Source organism: Macaca fascicularis, chromosome 11, assembly GCF_037993035.2.
Source record: "Macaca fascicularis isolate 582-1 chromosome 11, T2T-MFA8v1.1".
NCBI classification, from domain to species: Eukaryota; Metazoa; Chordata; class Mammalia; order Primates; family Cercopithecidae; genus Macaca; species Macaca fascicularis.
The window spans coordinates 114632388-114657621 of NC_088385.1; the positions used below are offsets into that span (position 1 = coordinate 114632388).

General features: G+C 41.6%; 1 protein-coding gene across 13 annotated transcripts in view; it reads right to left on the reverse strand.

The window, feature by feature from the left end:
- The window catches only part of PRDM4 (PR/SET domain 4), a 43839-nt gene extending 31633 nt beyond the window's left edge, over nucleotides 1-12206 (reverse strand). For 6 of the 13 annotated variants that reach the window (XR_010579576.2, XR_012420580.1, XR_012420581.1 and 3 more), the window contains exons 1-5: nucleotides 12007-12206; nucleotides 11550-11816; nucleotides 7863-7996; nucleotides 4935-5120; nucleotides 2626-3420 (exon numbers count right to left, since the gene is read on the reverse strand). Coding sequence is in view for 6 of the 13 variants with exons in the window: in XM_045365866.3 (XP_045221801.2) it covers nucleotides 2626-3420; nucleotides 4935-5120; nucleotides 7863-7996; nucleotides 11550-11560 (1126 nt within the window). In the remaining 7 variants the exon portion in view is untranslated. The remainder of the gene's footprint in view (nucleotides 1-2625; nucleotides 3421-4934; nucleotides 5121-7862; nucleotides 7997-11549; nucleotides 11817-12006) is intronic. The other 7 variants (XR_012420582.1, XR_012420584.1, XM_074007686.1 and 4 more) reach the window with 2 other exon arrangements.
- Between the last annotated feature and the right edge of the window lie 13028 nt (nucleotides 12207-25234).

Sequence of the window (25234 nt, forward strand, 5' to 3'; positions counted from 1 at the left end):
CACAGCCTTGTAAATATACCAAAAAACCACTAAATTGCACATTTAAAATGTATACATAAATTATATCTCATTGTAACACACAAACACTTAGAAGCGGTTCCATTTGCCCCCTTAGGAAAAATATCAGTAAGCTTATTTAGGCCACCTCTTACCTTCTGCTAAATTAATGAGCCTTACATTCATTACATTCTTTGATTAAAACATTTTAAAATTCTAAATTTGAGACTTTAAAAGGTTAAAACTGGTCTCCCCATCGCCTGGATTTTGTGGCACTGAATGGTTCTGGGCTTCCTATTTTTGGCGCTCCCGTTGAGTCTATTTGGAAGCTCCTCTTCTGCTGCTGTATCTTGATATCCCTAGCCCTCTTCTCATTCCACACGCTTACTAGATAATTCCGTTCCACTTCTACAGACACAAATAACATCTTAATGTTGATAATTCTTAAATATTTCCAGACAGATCTCTCTCAGCTCCACACACAACTTTTCATTAGACATCTCTACTGGGTGTCTTACAGACACTGAAATCAACATGTCTAAAACTTGACTAATCGTCACTCCTCCCAAAATAATAAAAATCAAAATCGAATTCTCCTCTGCCTTTTACTACTACCCTACCTACTTAGTTTCTGTTTGTTTGTTTTTCCAGAGACAGGGTCTTACTATGTTGCCCAGGCTGATCTTGAACTCCTGGTCTCAAATGATCTTTCTGCCTCAGCCTCCCAAGTGATGGGATTATAGGTGTGAGCCAACTCATGGCCTTCTCTACTTACCCAGTTTCCGAAGCCAAAAACCAGGGTTTTCTCCTTAATCCTTCCCTCCTCCAACTTTATCCAATCAATAAGCTCAACTGGGCTCTCTGAAAATGTCCTCTACTCTTCTGTATCCTAATTACCTCTACTCTAGATTGGACAATCATCACCTTTCCCATAAATTACAGTATCTTCCACACCTCCTTGCCTCTCAACAAATTTATTCTCACATTGCAGCAAAAGCCCTACCCCAACCCTTACTCCCTAAAACTCTTGACCTGGTCTTAAAAGAGCCTTTGTGTTCTGGCTCCTACTTCTCTCTCACCACATGACCCCTCTCTTCACCCTCATTGTATGCTTCAGCAATTCTGAAACACTCATGATTCTTTTGGTTCTAGGCACTTACAGGTGCCAACTCCTATCTTCCTGACTCTCAACTGCCCACACCTTTCTTGTCCTTAAGGTCTGTGCTAACATGTATGTTACTTCCCTTGGTTAAGTCTTCCCTGACCCTTCCATGGCCTGGCTAGTTGCTCCCCTTCAGGCTACTTTAGTACCATGCACTTAATCCCATCTTCACACTTATTATTACACTGTATTGTAACAGTCTCCTATGCTTCCTACCAGACTGTAAGCTCCTTAAAGGTATGTACACACACCGTCTCTTGGTAGATCGTTCTATCCCTAGCATCTAGCAGAGGCTGCCACATAGTAAGCACTAAAGAGCCCGGCATGATGGCTCACAGCTCTAATCCTAGCACTCTGGGAAGCTGAGGCAGGAGGAATACTTGAGTCAAGTTCAAGACCAGCCAAGGCAACACAGTAAGACCCCCATCTCTACAAAAAATTTAAAAAGTAGCCAGGTGTGGTGGTACACACTTGCAGTCCCAGTTACTCAAGAGGCTAAAGTGGGAGGATTGCTTGAGCCCAGGAGGTTGAGGCTGCAGTGAGACGTGATCACACCACTGCACCCTAGCCTGGGCAACAGAGAAACCCTATCAATAAAATAAAATAAGCACTCAACATGTTTCCTGCGTGAATGAAACGTAGTGACACCAGTAAATCAACTGTTTTTATATTGTTTTTTGTTGTTGCCCAATAAGAAAAACTTTTACATGCCCAGGAATAATAATTTATATGCACCCTGAGCAAAGAAAAAAATGCATTTACATTCACCTACATTTTTCCATAGGGTTATAAAAGTGACCTAATAATTTTCACAAGGCATGTCACAAACAACTTTACTAGAATTTACCCCTATAACTCTCTATTTGTGAAATCTTGGGAAATACCTTAACTATTACTGGGCTAAACTGACCTTTTAAAAAAAAATACTGTATTATCATTATGATTGTTTTTCAGAGACAGGGTCTCACTTTGTTGCCCAGGATGGAGTGCAGTACTATTCACAGGTGTGATCATAGCCCACTATAGCCTGAAACTCCTGGGCTCAAGCAACCTTCCTGCCCCTGCCTCCAGAATAGCTGGGACTATTCACAGGTGTGATCGTAGCACACTATAGCCTGAAACTCCTGGGCTCAAGCAACTCTCCTGCCCCTGCCTCCAGAATAGCTGGGACTACAGGCACACACTACCGCACGTGCTAAGCTTATCTGCAAAATACAAAAATGACTACTTCACATTTAATTTCTTCAGGAGGATGCTGTAAGAACCAACTAAATGCATGTATATCATTTGGCTTACTTGAAGAAAAAGCACCACATTAATATAAAGGACAATACCAAGGCAAAGAAAAGTTCCAAGGTCTAGTTACTTTCTGTACTCCCTTAATGCCAAACTTTGTGACTTAACTGGTTAGGGATGGTGGCCCTTTTTACAAATATTTCCAAAAAAGAAAGGCTAAGCACACTCACAAATTGTAAACAAGGTTGCCATGTTTTCCTTGTTTGAATTGGAGTCTTCCATTTGCAGTGAAGGTGGTACAAAAGAAAGACTGTCTGAAGATACATCTACATGACCTGTCCCCATAGCAACCTCCTGGGTGATGGAGGAGACAGCCACAGGTTCTAGGCTGAGGCCAACTTCATGGAGGGAAACAGACTCTAGGGAGGCAAGGTTGTGTGAGGTAGAGAGTGCCACGCTTACAGAGTTGGTGCTCATGGCCACAGTGTGGATGGAGTCACTGAGGGCACTGTCAGACATGCCATTGACCCGACTTGCAATGTGGTCTGTCTCCATGACCACAGGGAGCTCCAGGCCATTCCCATGCATGGGTATCACACCACCATGTCCTACAGCGTCTGCTGCAAGGTTGTTGCTCACAGAATCCACAGACAAAGGTTCATGACTTCTGGAGCCATTTGGGATTTGGGAATGGTCGCCTGCAACACCGTCCATTGTAAGCTCCTCTGCCATTCCATCTGTCGAAATTGGGCTGGTAACCCTAGAAACGTTCTCCATAGTGATTGCCGTGTCCAAGGCCACCTCATGGCCATCACTGGGATGAAGACTTTGGGCACCATGTGTGTTCACAGAGCGAGAATCTATTGAAACAATGCCTGGTTCTAATCCAACATTTCCATTGGACTGATAGGGATCTAGTGCTGAAGGGTTATTGGTGATAGATAATGCTGTATTACCATCAACATTTATAGAGTTGGGGTGGATGTACTGAGGAGGTGGTCTGTCAGCTAAATAAGATAAAATGCCTGAGAAAAGGAAAAGATAAGATATCAGAGACTTTTAGTACATTATTGAAGAATTCCAAGCACTAGAAGCTATTTCCTTACAAATATTACTAAGTTCAAATAATCTCCTGCTTCTTTAATCGATACACATTATTTTACAAATAGCAACATACATATACCATAATTGAGTTTTTTCTGTAAAACTCAGAAATCCTTAAAAAGTTAACTATGTTCCTTTGAAGCTAACTGGGAATCACTAACGAAAACACTACCTTTAATATACATATGGCTGCAATTCCTGAGTCCTAAGGCGTAAAATTTGCTCTACTAATTATTAAAAGGTAAAATGATTTAAGAACAGATCTTCTACGTGAAAAATAAAACTTAATTAAATACAATTTAATATAATTAAACTATCATAACACAAACTATTTAATACAAGTCACAATTGTACCTGTTTTATTAAAACAAAACAAATTAACACTTGTGCTTGGGAGGATGTGGTGAAATGACACTAAACTGCCAGTGGGAATGTAAACTGCTAAAACTTCTTTGTGAAGTATATATATTAAGAACCTCAAAAATGTTAATACCCTCTTGTACAAGAAATTCCACTTATGGTAATCTTCTCTAAATCCATTTTGTAAATATTATACATAAAGACATTCATAAGAGCGTTACAATGGTAATAAAAGCTGGAAAAACCAAACTGTCCAACAATAAAGATAATAAATCATCAACTACCCATTCAGTAGAAAGTAATTTATCATTAAAAAGGATAATTATGAAAACCACATAGCAGCAAAGGAAAATACCCACGTAACAGCAGAGAAAAAGATAAAGTGAAAAAAGTAAAGATAAACAATTGTACAGAAAGTATGGTCTTGGGCCAGGCACAGTGGCTCATGCCTGTAATCCCAGCACTTTGGGATGCTGGAGTGGGCATATGGCTTCAGTGCAGGAGTTCGAGACCAGCCTGGGCAACATGCCAAAACCCCATCTCTTTTTTTAAAAAAAGTTACTTATAAAAAAGAAAGACAGTATGGTATGGTCTCAAGGCAGGCATGTGCCTGTAGTCCCAGCTACTCAAGAGTCTGAGGTGAGAGGATCACTTGAGCCCAGGAGTTCCAGTCCAGCCTGGGCAACATAGTGAGACCCCATCTCCGAGAGAAAGAGAGAGAGAAAGAGAGAGAGAGAGAGAGAGAGAGAGAGAGAGAGAGAGAGACTCTCTGTACTGCTTGACTGGAATTATAGCTGCAGAATTATAAAGACTGAATGAAAGAGATACTGGAAGAAAAAGAAGAAAAATTATGTGCAATTAAGAAATTCAGCTTAGTCAAACTGTATTAATAATGTGTTATACGCACACTTTAAGAGGAAAAGTACATAAATATAAACAAAGATATTTTTCCTGCCTAGAGATTAATATCTAATAGTGACAAACAGAAAAAAGTGTTATTCAGATCTTCAGGAACTAAGCTTAAAAGCTGGCGCCATTCTTTTTTTCTAACATCCCAAATAACTCTAACACTTACCAGGTAGAATGGTTCTGAAATAACTGCTCTCCAGGTGAGGGTAAGGTGGTGGAGGTAGGGTGTAGTTTCTTTCAGGTAACCCACACATCACCCCGCGATCTCCAATACCCATTGGGAGCATTAGAGACAGAGCAGAAGGCAGAGAGCTCAGGGAGGGACCCAGGTTTGGAATTGCCACTGGGAGGCCTACAAAACAAAATTTTTTTTCTCAGTTAAAAGAAAATAGGTAACTAAAAGTTCTCACGACAACCACTGGCTAAATTCTTAGAAAGGTTTTTACATATGGGCAAAAATCTCACCTAGTACCCCTTTTCATCCTTAGATAGACGATGTGCAAATATCCACAAATAGTCCTAAACAAAGTAGTCGTAGTCCCAAAGATAGTTTTTAAGTTAGTTCTAAACTGGCAAGTTAATACTCCAATTGTCTGTATTGTGCTTAAATACCAAAATATTTAATTAATTAATTATCAATTGATTTGAGACAGAGTCTTGCTTTGTTGCCAAGGCTGGAGTGCAGTGGTGTGATCTCGGCTCACTGCAATCTCCGCCTTGAGGTAGGGTTCAAGCGATTCTCCTACCTCAACCTCCTGAGTAGCTGGGATTACAGGCACACATCACCACACTCGGCTAATTTTTGTATTTTTGCTAGAGACAGGGTTTCACCATGTTGGCCAGGCTGGTCTCGAACTTCTGGCCTCGAGTGATCCACCCACCTCAGCCCCCCAGAGTGCTGGGACTGCCACCGTGCCCAGCGAAAATATTTAATTTAGAATTAAAAACCGAGTTTAAACACAAGAAAACAAATTATACACAGAAAAAAATGGAAACATAAAATATTCACAGGAGTGGTCCCTAGGTAGCGATAGTATGAAATTGTTTTGGTATTTTTTAAACTTTATTATATTTACCATTTTATATGGTGAGAGTATTTCATTTCTACTCGGAAAATAACGTAATTTAGTTAGATGTAAAACTGTACATGTACATTTTCATACAATCTTTTGTATATATGCTATACTTTGTGATTAAAAAAAACTTTAAATGTGAGATTGTATCTACTTTGAGTTATATGTACTTCCAAAGTGAAGTGACTTTTACTGTGCTTAAGTATCATAATAAATACCCATCAACTAGGTCAGGGCTGATTGGCATATTTTTGCTAGGGGCAATATTTTTTTTTTTTTTTTTTGAGACAAGGTTTTGCTATGTTGCCCAGGCTGGAGCACAGCAGCATTATGATGGGTCACGCAGCCTCAGCTTTCCGGGCTCAAGTGGCCCTCCCATTTTAGCCTCCTACATAGCTCCTACATAGCTGGGACTACAGGCATGTGCTACCATGCCCAGCTAATTTTTATTTTTTTCTTTGCAGGGATGGGGTCTCCTTATGTTACCCAGGCTGATCTTGAACTCCTGGGCTCAAGTGATCCTCCTGTCTTGGCTTCTCGAAGTGCAGGGATTACAGGCGTGAGCCACTGTGCCTGGTTGGCAATATTTTTTAATAAGTTTTCCTCCTTAACAAGAGTGCCCACTAAAAGGAATGCCTACAAAACAATCAAATGAGTTAACCACTAATAATTTTTAAAAATTTCTTTTGTGGACACTTAAATGTGAAGAGACCCTAGTTTCGATGAATCTTATTTAACTGCTGCATTTTATTAATTAAGCAAGTAATTCTCTTTAGAGAACTATTTAAACAAGATATAGATTTATTTACACTAACTCCTACTTTGACAAAGAAAGTCCAATACATTACAATGTCATTGATCCTAAAGAACTGACAGCTTATCATTGTAATAATCAATAGAATATTTATTCCATTTATATTCCATTTCAATGGAATAAGAAAATGAAGCTAGGTAGAAAAAAGGTTTTAAAAGTACAGTGATGGCTGGCATGGTAGCTCACGCCTGTAATCCCAGCACTCTGGGAGGCCAAGGAGGGCAGATTGCCTGAGGTCAGGAGTTTAAGACCAGCCTGGCTAATATGGTGAAACCCTGTTTCTACTAAAAATACAAAAAATTAGTCGAGCGTGGTGGCACGTGCCTATAGTCCCAGCTACTCGGGATGCTGAGGCAGGAGAATTGCTTCAACCCGGGAGGTGGAGGTTGCAGTGAGGCGAGATCGCACCACTGCACTCCAGCTTGGGCAATAAGAGCGAAACTCCATCTCAAAAAAAAAAGAAAGAAAGAAAGAAAGAAAATTAGCCAGGTGTAGTGGCATGTGCCTATAATCCCAGCTACTCCGGAGGCCAAAGCAGGAGAATCATTTGAACCTGGGAAGCAAAGGTTGCCGTCAGCTGAGATTGTGCCCCTGCACTCCAGCCTGGATGACAGAGCGACATTCTGTTTTAAAAAAGAAAAAAAAAAGTACAGTGATAGGAAGAGTGAATTTTTCCTATACTATTTTGCTGTGTATGGAGGCTCATGAGGCGTTCCATGTAAAAGCCCCATGTAAAAGTACCATACTGCTTTCCACATAATTTTAGACCTGGTGCATCTGCAGTTATTGCCATTTAATTTCAAACCCAGTGGAATATAAAGCCCAATTCCCCATGCTCTCTGGGAAGAGTTATTAGAGTAACTTTAACTGATTCTCTTCTATTAACCCAGGGACAAAGTACTAAAGTGTGAACCAGATGAATGGGCAACCCTAAATAAAATGCCAAGTTAATTACAGCTCTAGACAAAAAGCTACCAACTTAGAAGAGGACTATCAGAAAAAAACTGCTACTACTATCCACTAGAACTCTAATATTCTACCTCTACAAAAACCTTCTTTTCCATTACCTATCACATGTCGAACCACCATTCAGGCCTGCTTACCTTCTCCTTTCTACCCTTAAAGGGGCTCTGATCTCTTCTAGACTCCATTTAGAATTGATAACACAGTTAAGTGTTGAAAGCAGTAGGTCTCCCTTACCACTCACCTGGGGCAGGGATGGCACTGTGAGTGGGTGAGGCAGCCAATCCCAGGTGACTTCCTGAGACTGGCAAGGCATTGCTCACAGAGGATGAAGTCAGCTGCTCCATCCCCACTGGGCTCAGGTTCATTTCATTCATTCTAGAAAAGAACACACACAACTAGTTATGCAAAAATTTACTCTGATGACTCTGTATTAAGATACTGAAGAAACTGAAACAGTGGGGATGGGGAAATGGGACTTGGCCAAGTATTCACTTTTACACTCAACAATTCTCTTACACAGCTAGTGCCATATTCTTTCTACTGATAAGAAAACTGAGATTGAGACATTAAAAAACTCAATTCAATGTCACATAGCAGAAATAGGATTTGAATTCTGCCTTGCTCGAAACTCTAGGCACACCATCTAAAGCAAGGTTTGCAATCCTTAGAGCACATGGCAATGACAGTTTGTTTTTTTTACATCACTCAAGCTTCGTCTTTTACAATATTTATTTTTCTCCAAATGGCTTATTTCAAACCAGTAGTTTTTTAGGCAGTGCATTTTAACTTACTCAAATAAATTTTACTAATCACTTCCAATAGGAGTTAAAGATCCAAATTATCAATGATGTGAAAAGCACCATATTTTCCCCATTCAGCAACAGTTTACTAAGATTCTGTATCAGTTTTTAATGTCCTAATATTAATGTCCTCCATATATTGAGGGTCACTATGCAAGCTTTGCTACTACTTCATTTAAAATGACTTCAAATCCTCACACCAATGCTGCAACGTAAGATAGATGAGGGAATTACGGCTCAAAGAGGCCATGTCATATGCCCCAAATCACATAGCTGTTAAGTGAAAGAACACAGATTAAACTGCAAAACACTGCCAAAAAGTTTTTCATTGCACCAAACTTTTTTTTAACTACAGACTATTGTTGGCAAGGTGAAGAATCTAGGAATCACCTTTTCTATGCAATCCATCTTGCACTGCCATTACAAATGTCTTTCGAATAAGAGTAATACTGATTTGAATAAAACAGCACTGAAGGCTATTATCAAAAAGTATTAGTTCTTTTATCAGAATTCAGAGACTGCCATATTACAAACATTATAGAACCACTAGGCTAGCCAACAGGTTATCCAAAAGGGGCTCTCTAATGACCTCCAGTCCTTACACTGAGCATCATAATAATGAATTATTCTCTGCGTATGGGAGGGCTGAAGCAGAGAAGCAGAGAAGAGGAATCAAATGAGGTTACATATTCCTCAGCAGTGAAATCAAATCTAAATAGGTTTTTAATTCTGAAAAACGGCAACGCCATTTTATCAATCAACCTGAAAATAATAATAGCTAAAATTTATGGCTCCCTTACCATGTGCTACGTATTGGGCTAAGTGATTTACATGTAACTATCTCTCTTAATCCTTTTGTTTTTGTTTTCGTTTTTGAGACAGGGTCTTGCTCAGTCGCTGCAAGCTGGAATGCAGTGGCATGATCACAGCTGACTGCAGTCTCTACCTTCTAGGCTCATGAGATCCTCCCACTTCAGCCCCCCAAGTAGCTGGAACCACAGGCATGTGCCACCATGCCTGGCTAATTTGTTTTTATTTTGAAGAGATGGGGTCTCCCTATGTTGCCCAGGCTGGAGGTCGGTATTATTCTTAATCCCACTTTAAAGATGAGGAAACTTAAAATTCAATGATGCTAAGAAACTTAACCCAGAATCACATAACCAGTAAGGAGAGTTGGGATTTAAATTCAGATCTAATTTAAGAAACCAAAGCTCTTAACTATAATAAGAAAAAGACATTACAATAAAGGAACTATATTGCCTTTTACACAGTTGCAATACATTAGGGCCTATCTACTTATATTGTGGCGTATATTTAAAGTTCCACATAGACCTGTTTCCTGCATTATGATACACCCATAAGTTTCACCCTTATCCCTGGCCATGTATCCCATAAAACTAAGCTCTAAGACATCAATAAAATGTAAAAGGCCAACGTAGTACCTTGTATAGAACAGACATTCTGAATTTTTTTTCTAATTGGATGGAGCAATGCTAACTCATCATCCTTATCAGAAAGACAGCTAGAAGCACCTGGCAAATGAGGTACACCTTATGAAGAACAGCATGCTAATAACAGTTTTTATTAGGCTATAAAGCAGGCCAGGCATGGTGATTTACACCTGTAATCCCAGCACTTCGGGAGGCCAAGACAGAAGGATCACTTGAGCCCAGGAGTTGGAGACCTCCCTAGGCAACACAGTGAGACCCCTGTCTCTACTAAACATTTTTTTTTAAACTTAGCCAGGCATGGTGGTTCGTGCTTGTGGTTCCAGCTACAGGGGAGACTGAAGTGGGGAGGTCGGGGCTGCAGTGAGTTCTGCTTGCACCTCTACACTCCAACCGGGGTGACAGAGTGAGACTGTGTCTTAAAAACAAAACAAAAAAAAAAAGCAAACAATCCCTGTAGCCTAAAGAAAACATATCTCCTTAATTTTGAAAGCTGCTGGGCTTGAGTTGATTTAAAACAGACTTTTCCCATAACTCTTTATAGCTACAACCATAATTAAAACACTACAATCACTACAGCCATAACAGCCTACTTAACAAATTGGTTACAATATTTTTTAAAAGTACAACTACAGGTCTGCACCTTCAACTCTCATTCTGAAAATTCCTGAATATTTATTTAATCTCAAGATAAAAATCAGCATGGTGTTTCTAGGTTGAGTCCTAGGCCTTCTCAAACCAGAGTTTAATGCGAGAGGCTCAGCAGATTTCTGCTTTGTTGTGAGTCACTAAAACGTGATGACCTCAGCAGCCATAAACCAAAGGTAATGAGTATCCCACAGAGAGAAGGCAGATGAAGGGAATGTACAATATGATCCTCATAAGACTTTCTCATTCTAAAACGCAATTCTATTCTCATTTTCTTTCTCCTATGAGATTCTAAGAAGCAATCCCGGAAGATGGCAAGAATCAAGATACTAAGCTCTATCTTACCTACTCATTTAGGGTAAAATAATTTCCTACACAGTTCTGCACTTTATGTGTGTGTTTCTAATTGACCTATGCAACCATCTGCCAGGTGCTGATTTTACACCTCTTCGCATAAAATATAAGAAACTAACTGAAATGCAGCCACTTTGCAAAGTGGGGCTTCAATAATTTCAATGAATTTGTGCCTTATCTTCCTCATTCTAAACATACGGCCTTTGAAAGGGTCTTGAAAAAACAGCCAAATACAACAATTTCTTTGGCCTGTTTCTGTACTTAAAAGTACTTTAAACATCAGCACGAAGCTTGCAGAATTAAGAACTTAATTTCCTCACTCTATCGTCCCTGCCATACCAGCAAAACTCAAGGTGAAGCATAATGAGACAATAATACACTTTGGAATCCAGAAAAATATATTAAACGCTCAAATAACTGAAAGACACAGGAAAAAGGTGTGAACAAGCCAACAATAAACGTGTGACTATTGGGAACAACTTTTCACATGTGGAGTAAATTAGGATGCACGAGATTACATTCCATCCAATACTTGTTTCTGGATTTCTTGTCCCCTTTGCAAATCACACCTGTAACCTTCTTAATGGCACCAAAAACAACGGCACTGACCCTGGACACTCACTTGCTAGATAGTTTCCAAAGATGTCACCAGTGCTGAAGGCCCACCTCCCTACTCACCTGTGATGCATCAGCTTGGGGCCAAACGTCAGAGAAAGGAGCGCTCGGGTGGTGGGGAACAGGCATCAGGGTTTGCGTTCCACGGTCACGTGCTACCGCATCTTGCTCACAACCGCTGCACCGACGCGGCCACTCGTCCCCGGGGTCGCCCGGGGCCGCCCAACTTCTCCCGACGGCCGGTGGCCGTGCACCCCGTCACGGGTTGGGGCATGTCGGGGAACACCCGGGGCCTTCCGTCCAGAAGCTTCGGGAGGGGGGCTGCCCAACCTGGGGGAGTGGGACAAGAGCGGTCACCAAAACCACAACGAGGTCGCAGCTCCCATCTTCTAGCCACCTGAGAGCCCCAGGCGCTGCCGACACTGCCTCCCAAGGCCTGCGGATTAGCCCGCCGGCCGGGGGCCCGCAGGCCGGGCCGCCTCTCCCCGCCCCGCTCCGGCTGGGCCCGCGCGCAGCCCACCTGACAGCTGCGCTGGGGGCGCGCGCGCCTGCCCCACTGCTTTGTTCCTCATCCGGGCAGAGTTCGCCTCGGGGCCCTGCCCGTTCCCTCGGCCCCCTCACCCCGGGGGCCGTTGCCCTAACGTTTCCCGCCCGGCCCGGCCCTTGCCGGCCCGCTGCTTCCTCAGGGCCGCACCCTCCGCGGCGCGTTTCCGGCTCCTCAGCCACTCTCGGCACCCGCCGCTCCGCCCCCCGTGCGTGCGCCCTCCCCGCCGCGGCCCGCAAGCGGCGCCCGCGCACCGCCTCGCCCCTCTCCCAGCCCAGGCCTCTCCGCGCGTGCGCGCCGCAGATGCGCTGGCCGCGAGAGGCTCCGCCGCGAGCTCTGCGTCTCCATCCGGCCGGCTAGAATCGAGCGCCGAGCGATCGACCTATAGTTGCTAGGCGACCAGGGTTGCTCTACCTGCAGGGAGTGAGTTTTGAATCCCCTGAATCCCGCAGACTCAAGATTTCAGTCTTCATGACATTCCCCTACTAGAGAAGCATGGGTCCACACAAAGTCCCCAAAATTCGAAGTACGGGATTTGGCCCCAAGAGTTGCCTCTGCTGCCCAGGAGGAATTGAGATTCTATCCTGAATATGTTTCGCCGTCTGCTACGCCTGAAGGCTGTCCAGTTTGCCTGCTTCCCGTCGTAAATGCTGGGGTTTGGGATTTTAAACAAATTTCCTTCCCCTTTTCTCTGCCCTTAGTTCTCTACTGCGCGCCAGGCACTGTGCCTAACGCTCGGAGTACCGAGATGGCTTTAAAGGAAAATGGTCCCAAGCTCCTGAGCAGTAGACGTTGAAACTACACCACACTGCCTGGTGGCTCCCTTACACCAGCAAAACAGCAGATCCAGGGATTCTTCCTCTCATTCACAAAGCGTTTGTTAAATTAGATCTCAAACCTAGGGATACACAGCAAGGCACAAGCCCTGAACTTCACCTGCCTGCAGTCTAGTGGGGACTGATGAATTTTGAAAATTCAATCTAATATGAAAAGGTAGAGGCACATGCAACGTTTTGGACGAGAATTGGGTGGGATGTCAACCCCCAAAATGTTTCCCTTCCTTTACTTCTCATGGGGAGAAAGCACATTCCAGATGAGGAAACCTCACTGAACATTGACAGGCAGGTCACATTGGTTTTGCTCTCTGTTGACAACAAATAGAAGTCTAAATCAAGAAGGTCATCATCCCAACTGAGAGTCAGTATTCTTTGAAATGCGACTTCAAATCTGGAGCCTAGAGAATGATGATGTATCTTATTACAGCCAAATACTTTCACTAGGTTTGGGTTTGGATGTCTATTCTTTTGGAACAATTTTATTAAGTTGAGAGGTGAACATAAAAATCAGGTCACATAATGTAAGAACTAAAACCATAATACTTAAGAAAATAGAGACAAAAATCTTTGTGACCTTGATAGGACACAAAAATCACAAACTATTAAAAAATTGGACCACGTGCAGTGGCTCTCGCCTCAGCACTTTAGGAAGCTGAGGTAGGAGGATCGATTGAGCCCAGGTGTTTGAGACAATCCTGGGCAACAAAGTGAGACCCTGTCTCTACAAAAAATAAAAAAAATTAGCTGAGCATGGTGGTATGCACATGTAGCCCCAGCTACTGTGCCCAGGAGTGTGAGGTTGCAATGAGCTAAGATTTTGCCACTGCACTCCAGCTCAGGTGACAGAGAGAGACCCTATCTCAAAAAAAAAAAAAAAAAAAAAAAAGACAAATTGAACTTCATCAAAATTAAAATGGTTGATCTTGAAAAGATACCGTCAACAAAATGAGTCAAGCGAGAGACTGGGAGAAAATATTTTCAAAACAAATATCTGAAAAATGATTTGTATCTTGAATTATAAAGAGCCCTTTAAATACAATAATAAGAAGACAAATTTTAAAACTTAGGCAAAAATCTCAATAGCCATTTCACCAAAGAAGATATATAGATGGCGATTAAGCACAAAAAATATGTGCAGCATCATTAGGTATCAAAGAAATGCAAATCAAAGCACAATGAAGTCATATTGCACACTTACTAGAATGGCTAAAATTAAAAAGACCAACTATAACAAGTGTTGGTGCAAATATGGAGCAACTGGTACCCTCACATTTTGTTGGTGGGAATGCAAAAAAATGTCACAGCCATTTTAGAATGGCAATTTCTTTTCTCTCTGTCTCTCTCTTTTTTTTTTTTTTTAGACAGAGTCTCACTGTCACTCAGGCTGGAGTGCTGTGCTGTGGTCTTGGCTCACTGCAGTCTCTGCCTCCTGGGTTCAAGTGATTCTCCTGCCTCAGCTTCCCCAGTAGCTGGAATTACAGGTGCTCACCAGCATGCCTGGTGAATTTTTGTATTTTTAGTAAAGATGGGGTTTCACCATGTTGGCCAAGCCGGTTGCAAACTCCTGACCTCAAGTGATCTACCTGCCTTAGCCTCCCAAAGTGCTGGGATTACAGGCATGAGCCACCATGCCTGGCCGGCAATTTCTTATACTTCTTATACCATACAATTCTCCATACTCCTTAGGTATTTACCAAAGAAAAATAAAAACATATGTACAAAGACTTGAACACCAATGTCCATAACTGCTTTATCATAATAGGCCAGAACAGGAAATGACCCAAATGTCCATCAACTGGTAAATGAATAATGACAGTGTACAGTATCTATACAGTGGAATTCTGCTCAGAAATAAAAAGGAACAAGCTGTTGATACATGGATGGATCTCAAAGCCATATTATGCTAAGTGAAAGAAATCAGACACAATAGACTACATATTATGAGTCCAGGTATATGAAATTTTAGAAAAGGCAAAATTGTAGTAATAGAAAGCAGAGAAGTGATTGTCAGAAGTTGGGAATGGGTTGGGGGATGAGATTGCCTACAGTGGGGGCATAAAAGAACTTTTTTAGAAGTGACGAAAATGGTCTTGATTGTGGTAGAGGTTATACAACTGTATCGAATAGTAAGCTTGACATTGGTGAATTTTATTGTATGTAAAAATACCTCAAAAAGTCAATTCAAAAATTATGTCAAAAATTGAAGTGTTCTGACTCTACTCCCCAGACTAAGCCCACTGTATGCTCTCTCATACTACCGATGTTTATTGTAATTAATTGTTTAATTTTCTATTTTGCCAAATAGATTTTAAATTTTGGGGAGAAGATTCATGTCTATCTTATTTAATGCTATACAACATAGCACTATACCTGGCATATATTAGATATTCAATAAATTTCTGATGCATGAGGGAAAGTCGAACTGGCATAATTTGAAGCCACACATATTGACTCACATATCTATTTACTTGGAGATGTACAGCAAATGGTTGCTCAAAGATTGCCTTAACTGCTGATTTGGGGTGACTTACCCCTTTAAGGAGACTCCACGGTGTTGTTAAGACAATAAAAACAATGGAAAGGCCAGACACAGTGGCTCATACCTGTAATCCTAGCACTTTGGGCAGCCAAGGCTGGTGGATTGCTTGAGTCCAGGAGTTCAGGATCAGCTGAGCAACATGGTGAAACTCTGTCTTTACAAAAATTACAAAAATTAGCCCGGTGTGATGGTACATGCCTGTGGTCCCAGCTACTTGGGAGGCTGAGGTAGGAGGATCCTTTGAGCCTGGGAGGTTGACAGTGCAGTAAGCTGTGATCAGGCCACAGCCACTGCACTCTGGCCTGGGCAACAGGGCAAGACACTGCCTCAAACAACAACAAAAATGGGAGAAACTGGCCAATCACACAAGTAGAAATGAAGAGCTTTGGCGTGGCAGAGCAAGGAGGATACGTTCTGAGGAATGCATCCTTAGGCAATTTTGTGGTTGTGCAAACATCATAGAGTGCACTTACACATACCTAGATGGTCTAACCTACTACACCCCTAGGCTAGATGGTATGGCCTATGGCTCCTAGGTTAAAAACCTGCATAGCATGTTACTGTACGGAATACTCCAGACAATTGTAACATCATGGTGTTTGTGTATCTAAACATATCTAAGCATAGAAAAAGTACAGTAAAAATATGGACAAAAGATGAAAAAATGGTATGCCTGTCTGGGGCAGTTTCATTATAATCTTATGGGACCACTCTTGTATATCCAGTCTGTCGTTGACCAAAACATCATTGTGTGGCACAGGACTGCATTAGCATGATTGTGAAATAATGATGGAGAGTAAAATCAAGGGTAGACCTTAGAGATAATATCAATGAAGACAACCAGATAACAACCAGTAGGATTTTTCCTGGACATCAGAGATAGACACAGAGGGCAAATTACCTTTAAACATTATCTCCTAGCACTAAAGACAAGGACAGTAATGGGTAAATTTGGCCCCAGATTTAGCTGATCAGGATATCTTACTTTTAACAGACCCTAATTAAGGTTTAAAATCTTGCTTCCTATTCCTTATGGTAAGGAGGATCTACAAATAAAGACCTTTTATGTGGGTAAACCTGTTCTTTGGCATTCTTGGGATTCCTACCATAAGTTTGATACAATTATAATGTATAATGTAAGGACTGACCTCCTTATTTATTTAATATTTGCAGAGAGGCATAGAGTTTATTCTACAAATGTTTGTTGAGTGTCTACTATGTGCCAGGCATTGCTCTAGGAACTGGGGGTATGTAGTAAACAAAACAGGCAAAAAATACCAGTTCCTCTGGAGCTTACATTATAATGGAAGAAGATAGGTAATAAAGAAATAAATAATTAAAATACACAATATTCCAGATAGCAATAAATAACATAAAAAAAAGAATGGCTGAGAAAATGGACAGAAAATGCCTGGGGATGGACCTGCGATTTTAATAGGGTAGACAGAGAAGTCATCACTCAAAAGGTGACATTTAAACCAAAGGGGAGAGAGTGATCCATGCAGACATCTAGAGGGAGAATGTCTCAGTCAGAAAGAAGGTCAAGAGCAAACGCTCTGAGGCAGGAGACTGCCCGGTGGATTTGAGAAATTGCAAGGACACCAGTGACTCTAGAACTGTACTGCCTAGCATGATAGCTGCTATCCACCTGTGGCTATGGAGCCCCTGACATGCGCCTAGTTTACACTGTGCAATTATTTTAGAGTGGGGAGTAAAATAGAGAGATTTTTGTCAATAGCCCCAATTCTTTACTCCTCTCGGTAACCAACCTTTTTTCTCTCGGCTAAAAATGGAGTCTATTTTTCTGCCCCTTGATTCTGAGTTTGCCATGTGGGACATATGCTTGAACTGAGCTGAGGTCAGGCCAAATCACTGATCCTCAGGCTCTAGAGCTAAATATGTGCTTAGTGTTTTATTGACAGCATTCTGAGGAGGCTGTCCCCCTTATCTTGGCTACCACTGAGTCTCTGCTCTGATCTTAGGAAACTGACACATGGGTATAGAGGATTAAGCACTAGTACTTAGAACAATATTTCTCTTAGATTAATGTCCTCAGTACTTGTTCAACTCCTCTAAAAGCTATAGAATTACTTGTTTTCTAAACGCAGTATATGTGGCAGTAGAACTGGGGTAATCTTGTGTGTTCTGTTAACTCTTAGGAATTTTTTTTCTTTTTCTTTTTTTCTTTTCTTTTTTTTTTTTTTTTTTTTTTTGAGACAGAGTCTTGCTCTGTCACCTAGGCTGGAGTACAGATCGCATGATCTCGGCTCACTGCAACCTCTGTCTCCTGGGCTCAAGCAATCTTCCCACCTCAGCCTCCCGAGCAGCAGGGATTACAGGCATGCACTACCATACCCAGCTAATTTTTGTATGTTTTGTAGAGACGGGGTTTTACCATGTTGCCCAGGCTGGTCTTGAGTGATACTTCTGCCTTGGCCTCCCAAAGTGCTGGTATTACAGGCATGAACAACCATACCCGGCCAAGTCTTAGGACTTTAAAGGCTGAACACATATGGTTTCAAACTAATTCAGTTTCTCAGATCTGAAGGAACTGTACTAATTTCTGTGAGGGTCATGCATGATGAATGAATCCAGACTCTACTCAGTCTTTCAAACAACACCCCTCTAACTAGATTGAGCAGAATAAGGAATCAAAGAGTGAGCAAAAACAAAACAAAACAAAACAAAACAAAAAACACATCATCATCAACACCACGACACAGAGGGCTTCTGTGACCAAATGTGGGGTGGTTTTCCCCACACACCAAGCAAGCAGTCAATTCTGCAACACACACCAACTGGGTGCCCTCCAATTTAATTCCAACATTATCTACCTGGAGATAGCGTCAGATCCCACAGGTTGAGGGCTCAGTCCCATCAGACTTCCCCCTGACCCTTCCTCATCAGACACCAGTCACAAGTCCGGGCCTCTGGAACTTCTGACCAACCGGCTTCAAATTGGGGATTCCATGACTCCCTCTTTGGGTCCCATTAATTTGATAGAGTGGCTTACATAACTCGAGAAGACACTTAACTTAGGTTTACTGGTTTATTACAAAGGATATTACAAAGGATACAGATGAAGAGATGCACAGAGCATGGCACAGGGAGGGGGTGCAGAGCTTCCATGCCCTCCCTGGGCGTGCCATCCTCCGGGAACCCCCAGGGGTTCAGCTATCCAGAAGCTCTCCAAACCCTGTCCTCTTGGGCCTTTAATGGAGACATTATTGGATAGACATGACTGACTACCATGCAAAAATGTAACTGTACAAAAAGGGTGTGATCCAATACTAGTAGACTGAGTGGGGAAACCCAGCAAGGCCTGTCTGTTCACATTCTTCCTAGTCTCATCCGTGCAGCGTTCCTTCCTCCAGGGGATGGGGCAGGACTCCTGAATTGAGGGTCTCATGACCTGCGATTATAAAGGTGGTGGAAGATAAGAGTTCTGCTGTGGGCTGGTGAAAGAAGGGCAGGGCAAGTTCAGAGAGAGATTCTGTTTTCTGAGGCCTGCTTCTGAGTGCCCTAACATTATAACAAAAGACTATAACAAGAGCTTAGGGAGTTATAAGCCAGGAACTGTGGACAAAACCCAATATATCATAATATCACAGAGGGGAAATGATTTTAGGAGTTTAGCCAAAGAAATTTTAATGTTGATATCTCTGAATTTTAACCTAAAAGGATAAGGTTTATTTAAGCTTTGGGTTTTAATTTATGCCTAGCAATTTGATAATGAGGATTTTTTTTTTTTAAATTTGGAGGACTATTCTGTGGGTAATTTATTTGACTGCATAACCTCTGGCCAGCTATACTGGAATGGCCTTCATTAGAAATAGCAAATAAAATCAGGAATGAGTTTTTGACCTGGGGTCCACCATATTTTGGGGTTAATTTAACTGATGTACTGTTCTAATTCATTTTAGAAGTTTAAAGGGCAAAAACTGAACTGCCTGTCCATGAATCTAAGATGATAAACAAAGGAGCAGTAGTTGCCATTGAAGGAAGCTGGAAATTCAAGAGAGAAAGACAAGATCACTGTCTTTGTTAATGGCCTCCTAAAATTCCAACAGCAATGATAAAGTAAATGAAAACGTAACTGAAAATTTACCTCCAAAGAAGGTCCATAGCCGGGCACAGTGGCTCATGCTTGTTATCCCAACACTTGGGAGGCTGTGGCAGGTGGATCACCTGAGCTCAGGAGTTCGAGACTAGCCTGAGCAACATGTTGAAACCGTATCTCCACACAAAAATATAAAAATTAGTTGGGTGTGATGGCACATTGCGGTGGTCCCAGCTACTCGGGAGGCTGGTCGATTGAGCCCAGGAGGTTGGGGCTTCGGTGAGCCAGGATCGTGCCACTGCACCCCAGCCTGGGCGACAGAGCAAGACTCTGTCTCAAAACAAAAAAAAACAAAAAAACAAAACAAAACAAAAAAAATGTGTTTTTTGTTTTAGCAACTCTCCAAGGAACAGATAATTTTCATATTTTACAAATGGTTCCAACACCTAGAAACAGATGGAAAGCCACTCAACTTATTTTTAAGAGTTTGAAATAATGCTGATACCAAAAAAGGAGAGCACAAGAAAATGAAACTATGAGCCAATATAACTTGGGACTATAAGAAAAAAATTTCTAAATAAGATATTAACAAATTGAATCCAGCAGTGTATAAAAGAATTATGCCTTCATAGGATTTTATTCTAAGAATGTAAGATGGCTCAATGTTGGAAAATCTATCATAGCAATTCACTACAATAACAAATAAAAAAAGAAAATACATGATTATAGACGTTAAAAAGCATTTGATAAAATTTAATAGCCATTCCTGATAATAACAAACAAATTTCCTCAACTAGGTAAAGAATATCTACTAGATAGTGAAACATCAGAAGCTTTCTTATTGAAATACCAGGATGGGCTGGGCGTGATGGCTCACACCTGTAATCCCAGCACTTTGGGCCACCCACTCGGGAGGCCCAGGTGGGTGAATCATGAGGTCGAGATTGAGACCTTCCTGGCCAACATGCTAAAACCCTGTCTCTACTAAAAATACAAAAATTAGCTGGGCGTGGTGGTGCATGCCTGTAGTCCCAGCTACTCGGGAGGCTGAGATAGGAGGATGGCTTGAGCCTGGGAGGCAGAGGGTGCAGTGAGCCGAGATTGTGCCGGTCCATTCCAGCCTGGGTGACAGAGTGAGACCCCATCTCTCAAAAAAAAAAAAAAAAAAAAAAAAACCATCTTGAGTGGGTGTTATTTCACAAGTGTATAAATTTATTCAAAGCTCATTAAATTGTATATTTAACATCCGTGCATTTAATTGTATGTAGATCTTATCATGATTAAAAACCATTAGAACTAATAAGAGAGTTTAGTGAAATGACTGTATTAAAGATTAATATGAAGTAATCAGTAACTTTGAATAACAGAAAAAAAAACTTATTCGCTATAGCAACAAAACGTATAAAACATCTTGAAATAAGCATAATAAAATATGTTCAAGACCTACATGTAAAAACCTTTGAAATTAATTAATTAATTTATTTTTATTTTTTGAGATGGAATCTTGCTCTGTGGCCAGTCTGGAGTGCAGCGGCGCAATCATGGCTCACTGCAACGTTTGCCTCCTGGGTTGAAGCGATTCTCCTGCCTCAGCCTCCCGAGTAGCTGGGACTACAGGCACGTGCCACTACACCCACCTAATTTTTGTATTTTTAGTAGAGACGGGCTTTCACCATGTTGGCCAGGATGGTCTCGATCTCTTGACCTCGTGATCTGCCCGCCTTCGCCTCCCAAAGTGCTGGGATTACAGGCGTGAGCCACTGCACCTGGCCAAAATTTACTAATGAGCAAAAAAGAAGACCTGAATAAATGAGTTCTATTATGTGCATATATGGAGAAATGCAACGTTTTTAAACAAAAGGTGATTCTCTCCAAATTAATCTTTTTAATGGAGACAGGGTCTTGCTCTGTTGCCCAGGTTGCAGTGCTGTGGCATAATCACAGCTCACTGCAGCCTCGATCTCCTGGGCTCAATCAATCCACCCACCTTAGCCTCCTGAGTAGCTGCGACCTCAGGCGCATGCCACCATGCCTGACTACTTTCTGCATTTTTTTGCATTGATGGGGTCTCCCCATGTCGCCCTGGCTGGCCTCAAACTCCCGGGCTCAAGTGATGTGCCTGTGTAAGCTTCCCAAAGTGTTGGAATTGCAGGTGTGAGCCACTGCACCTGACCCAATTTAATCTTTCTATTTAACACAGCCTCAATTAGAATCGCAAGTGGTGGTTTTTTCCTCATCAATATTAAAAGTGCACGTTGTGTTTTTTGGTCTTCTTTTCCGAATTTGGGCAATCCTTGCCCAAAACTTCTTCCAGATGAATTTTAGAGTCAGCCATTCATTCTCCAAGCCTTGAGTTTGGTGCCTCTTCATAATTCACACCAGGGTGTTATATAGACAAGAGGAGGCCTTGTAAAATTTGCGGTAGGAGAAGGTAGCCTTAAACAAGGAACAACAGATGAAAGCTAGAAGGAAAGGATTAAGATATACTTGCCCATCTGCCCCCTTTCATGAGCAGACCTAAATAAGACTACACAAACCCAGCCTCAGTTGCTCTTGGCAGGTTAGCATATGTGTTACTTGATCTAGCCAGCCTTAGGACAGCTTTAGGTTGGAGAGAATGTTTATCTGGGTCAAAACTGACTGGAGAGTAATCAGGAGTCAAAACTTCTTCTTTTGATTTCTTACGTAAAGAAGGTAGCCCCCACCCCCATACCCTGCACATCATGTGAGTAAAACAGTCCTGTTGCTACTGGAAAAGTCACTTATTTTCAATGCTTTTGTCCTTTAGGAAAGAATGCTCTGTCAGCATTCTTTGTGACCATGCAGTTAGGTCATTATATTACTTGGATCCTATAAAAAGACGACTGTAGGATCAGGATTTGACCAGTTTTTTTACATGGAGTTTCACTCTTGTTGCCCAGGCTGGAGTGCAATGGCGCTATCTCAGCTCACCACAACCTCCGCCTCCTGGATTCAAGTGATTTTCCTGCCTCAGCCTCCCGAGTAGCTGGGATTACAGGCATGCGCACCACGCCTAGCTAATTTTATATTTTTAGTAGAAATGGGGTTTCTCCATGTTGGTCAGGCTGGTCTCGAACTACTAACCTCAGGCGATCTGCCTGCCAAAGTGCTGGGATTAAGACATGAGCCACCACGCCTGGCCTTGACCAATTTTGATTGTGGTATTAGGAGAGAGAGAGAGAGAAAAAAAAAGTCTTGTAGCTACTTCTTCCTTAGAGACAGAATTTATAAGGAGCCAGAAACCCTGATCCAAGAATTCTAATTTCTAATGATAAATCTGTTGGTTTGGGCCAGATCAGGGTGTGTTGTTTGAACTTTCTACACATTTTCTCTTATTAAGTTTCACTGAGTTATAAAAATAAGTAATAGTGCTGTTATTAACAAGTTAAACAGTAGAAAGATTTATAAAGAAAAATGAACATTCCCCCTTACTCCCCAATGCCACCCTTTCTTTTTAGGCAACCAATGCAAAAAACTATTTAGTGTATGTCTTTCTATTTCATTCTCTATGCTCACAGAAACACATATAAAGGACATACACATCATGTAGAATTGTTTTTATGTTCCCGCTGCATATGTTACTCTACAATTTGCTTTTTTCACTTAACACATTGTGGATATGTCTGCAAGTTCTTACATATAGATTTTACTCATTATTTTTAATAATAGCATAATATTCTAAGATTTTTAACTCTTTTCCTATTGATGGACATTCAGGCTGTTCAGGCTGTTCCCCTTTTCTCCTCCTACTCCTCCTCCTCCTCCTCCTTCTTCTTCTTCTGACAGTCTTGCTTTGTCACTCAGCCTATCTCAGCTCACTTCAACCTCCACCTGCCGAGTTCAAGCAATTCTCTTGCCTCGGCCTCCTGCGCAGCTGGGACTACAGGCACATGCCACCTTCCTGGCTAATTTTTAGGATTTTTAGTAGAGATGGGGTTTCACCCTGGGGGTGAGGCTGGTCTTGAACTCCTGACCTCAAGTGATCCACCCATTTTGGCCTCCCAAAGTGCTGGGATTATAGGCATGAGCCACCTCACCTGGACTCTTCTTTTTTAAAAATCACTACAAATGTTACAATAAAGATTATTGTACACATAAATAGGTATTGCTACATTTATTTTGGTAGGACAAAACAGGACAGATATCTGAATCAAAGGATGTGATGTGCACTATTAATTTTAACAGTTTCTTCAGCTGGGATGTGGAGTCACAAGCCTGTAGTCCCAGCTACTCAGGAGGTTGAGGGAGGAGGATCCCTTGAGCCTGGGAGGTGGAGGTTGCAGTGAGCAGAGATTGCATCACTGCCCTCCAGCCTGGGTGACAGAGTGAGACCTGTCTCAAAATAATAATAATTTTAATAGTTTCTTGAAGCAATTTATGCTCCCACCCTTTCCTCTAATCCTTGCCTGCCCTGAATGTTAGCAATCTTTTAAAGTTTTGCCAATCTAAGAAGGAGAAATGGCTCCTCAACTGTTCTTCCTTTTGCTCTCTTCCAGTCTAGTCCCCAATCTGCAGATATAGTTATCTTTTTTGAAACACAGATCTTCAAATGTCACCTCCCTGCTTAAAATATTTCATTATCTTCCTGTCACTCTCAAAGGTTAAAATATTTGACATGGCCAAAAAGCACCTTGTGGTATGACAGCCTACCTGCCTGTGTGGTGGACTTTTCTCCTAATAGAAAGGGCTTTCTCAATTCTACTGAGAAATTGTGATGATATATTAGGCTGTTTGCCAGTATAAACCTCATTGGGAGCTACAACTGTTAATTTTTCTTTCTTCTTTTTAAAAGATGGGGGTCTTGCTATATTGGCCAGGTTGGTCTTGAACTCTTGGCCTCAAGCAATCCTCCTGCCTTGGCCTCCCAAAGTGCTGGGATTACAAACTTGAGCCACTGCACCCAGCCAAGCTACACCTTTTAAAATGTGACTGACTTATACCTGAAAGGAATAATTATTTCTATTTTATTTGCCTTGTTTTTTGAGTTGCTTCAGGCAGATCATTTAGAACAAACAGGGAAGCACAGGACTTGCCGAACTAAAAAGAAAAACATGTTAGGGCAGCACCTTGTCTGCTGAGGTAGGCAGAAGGTCTCATCATTAATGTAGGGGGTTTTTGCTTCTCTTGTTTTTAAGTCGGACTTTTAAAGTAGAAGGCGCCTTTAATGTACTGGTTTGCAGAAGAGGAAATCTGATTTTCAGTGTGATAACATATTCTTTGACATTAACCAGTACAGTTGAATTTTTAATGACACTTTCATCTTCAAAGGATTTACCAACACGGATGGATTAATTATTCATTTTTGGGGGGCTGTGTGTTAAAAAGACAAGTCTTCAAAGATGTCATCCTTTCTCCTTGGAACTGGGGGTCTCCACCTTTCAAATGTTGCTTTCCTGCCCCCAAGCGAGAAAATAAATGGCATTTTTTAAAAGAAGAAGAATCCAATGGAAAAATACTCTTTGCACTATGGAAAGATGATGTCCTTATATCCTGGGTGAGATGAGAAGAGGAGGTTGGGAAGCAGTATTTAAGATGTGTTTACAGTAAGCACTGTGAGAAATTACCGGCTAAGCGCGTTTGTTATTGTTCAGTCTTTTGATGTGCTCTTAAACAGTCGCATATATCCGTAAAACACCCTGAGTCAAACATAAGTTGGAACATAATATGCAGACCCTTATATTCTTTGCTACAGTCTGTATTTTTCCTGTACCCTTCAAACATGCCTCATTGGGTTTTTAAAAGATTCCG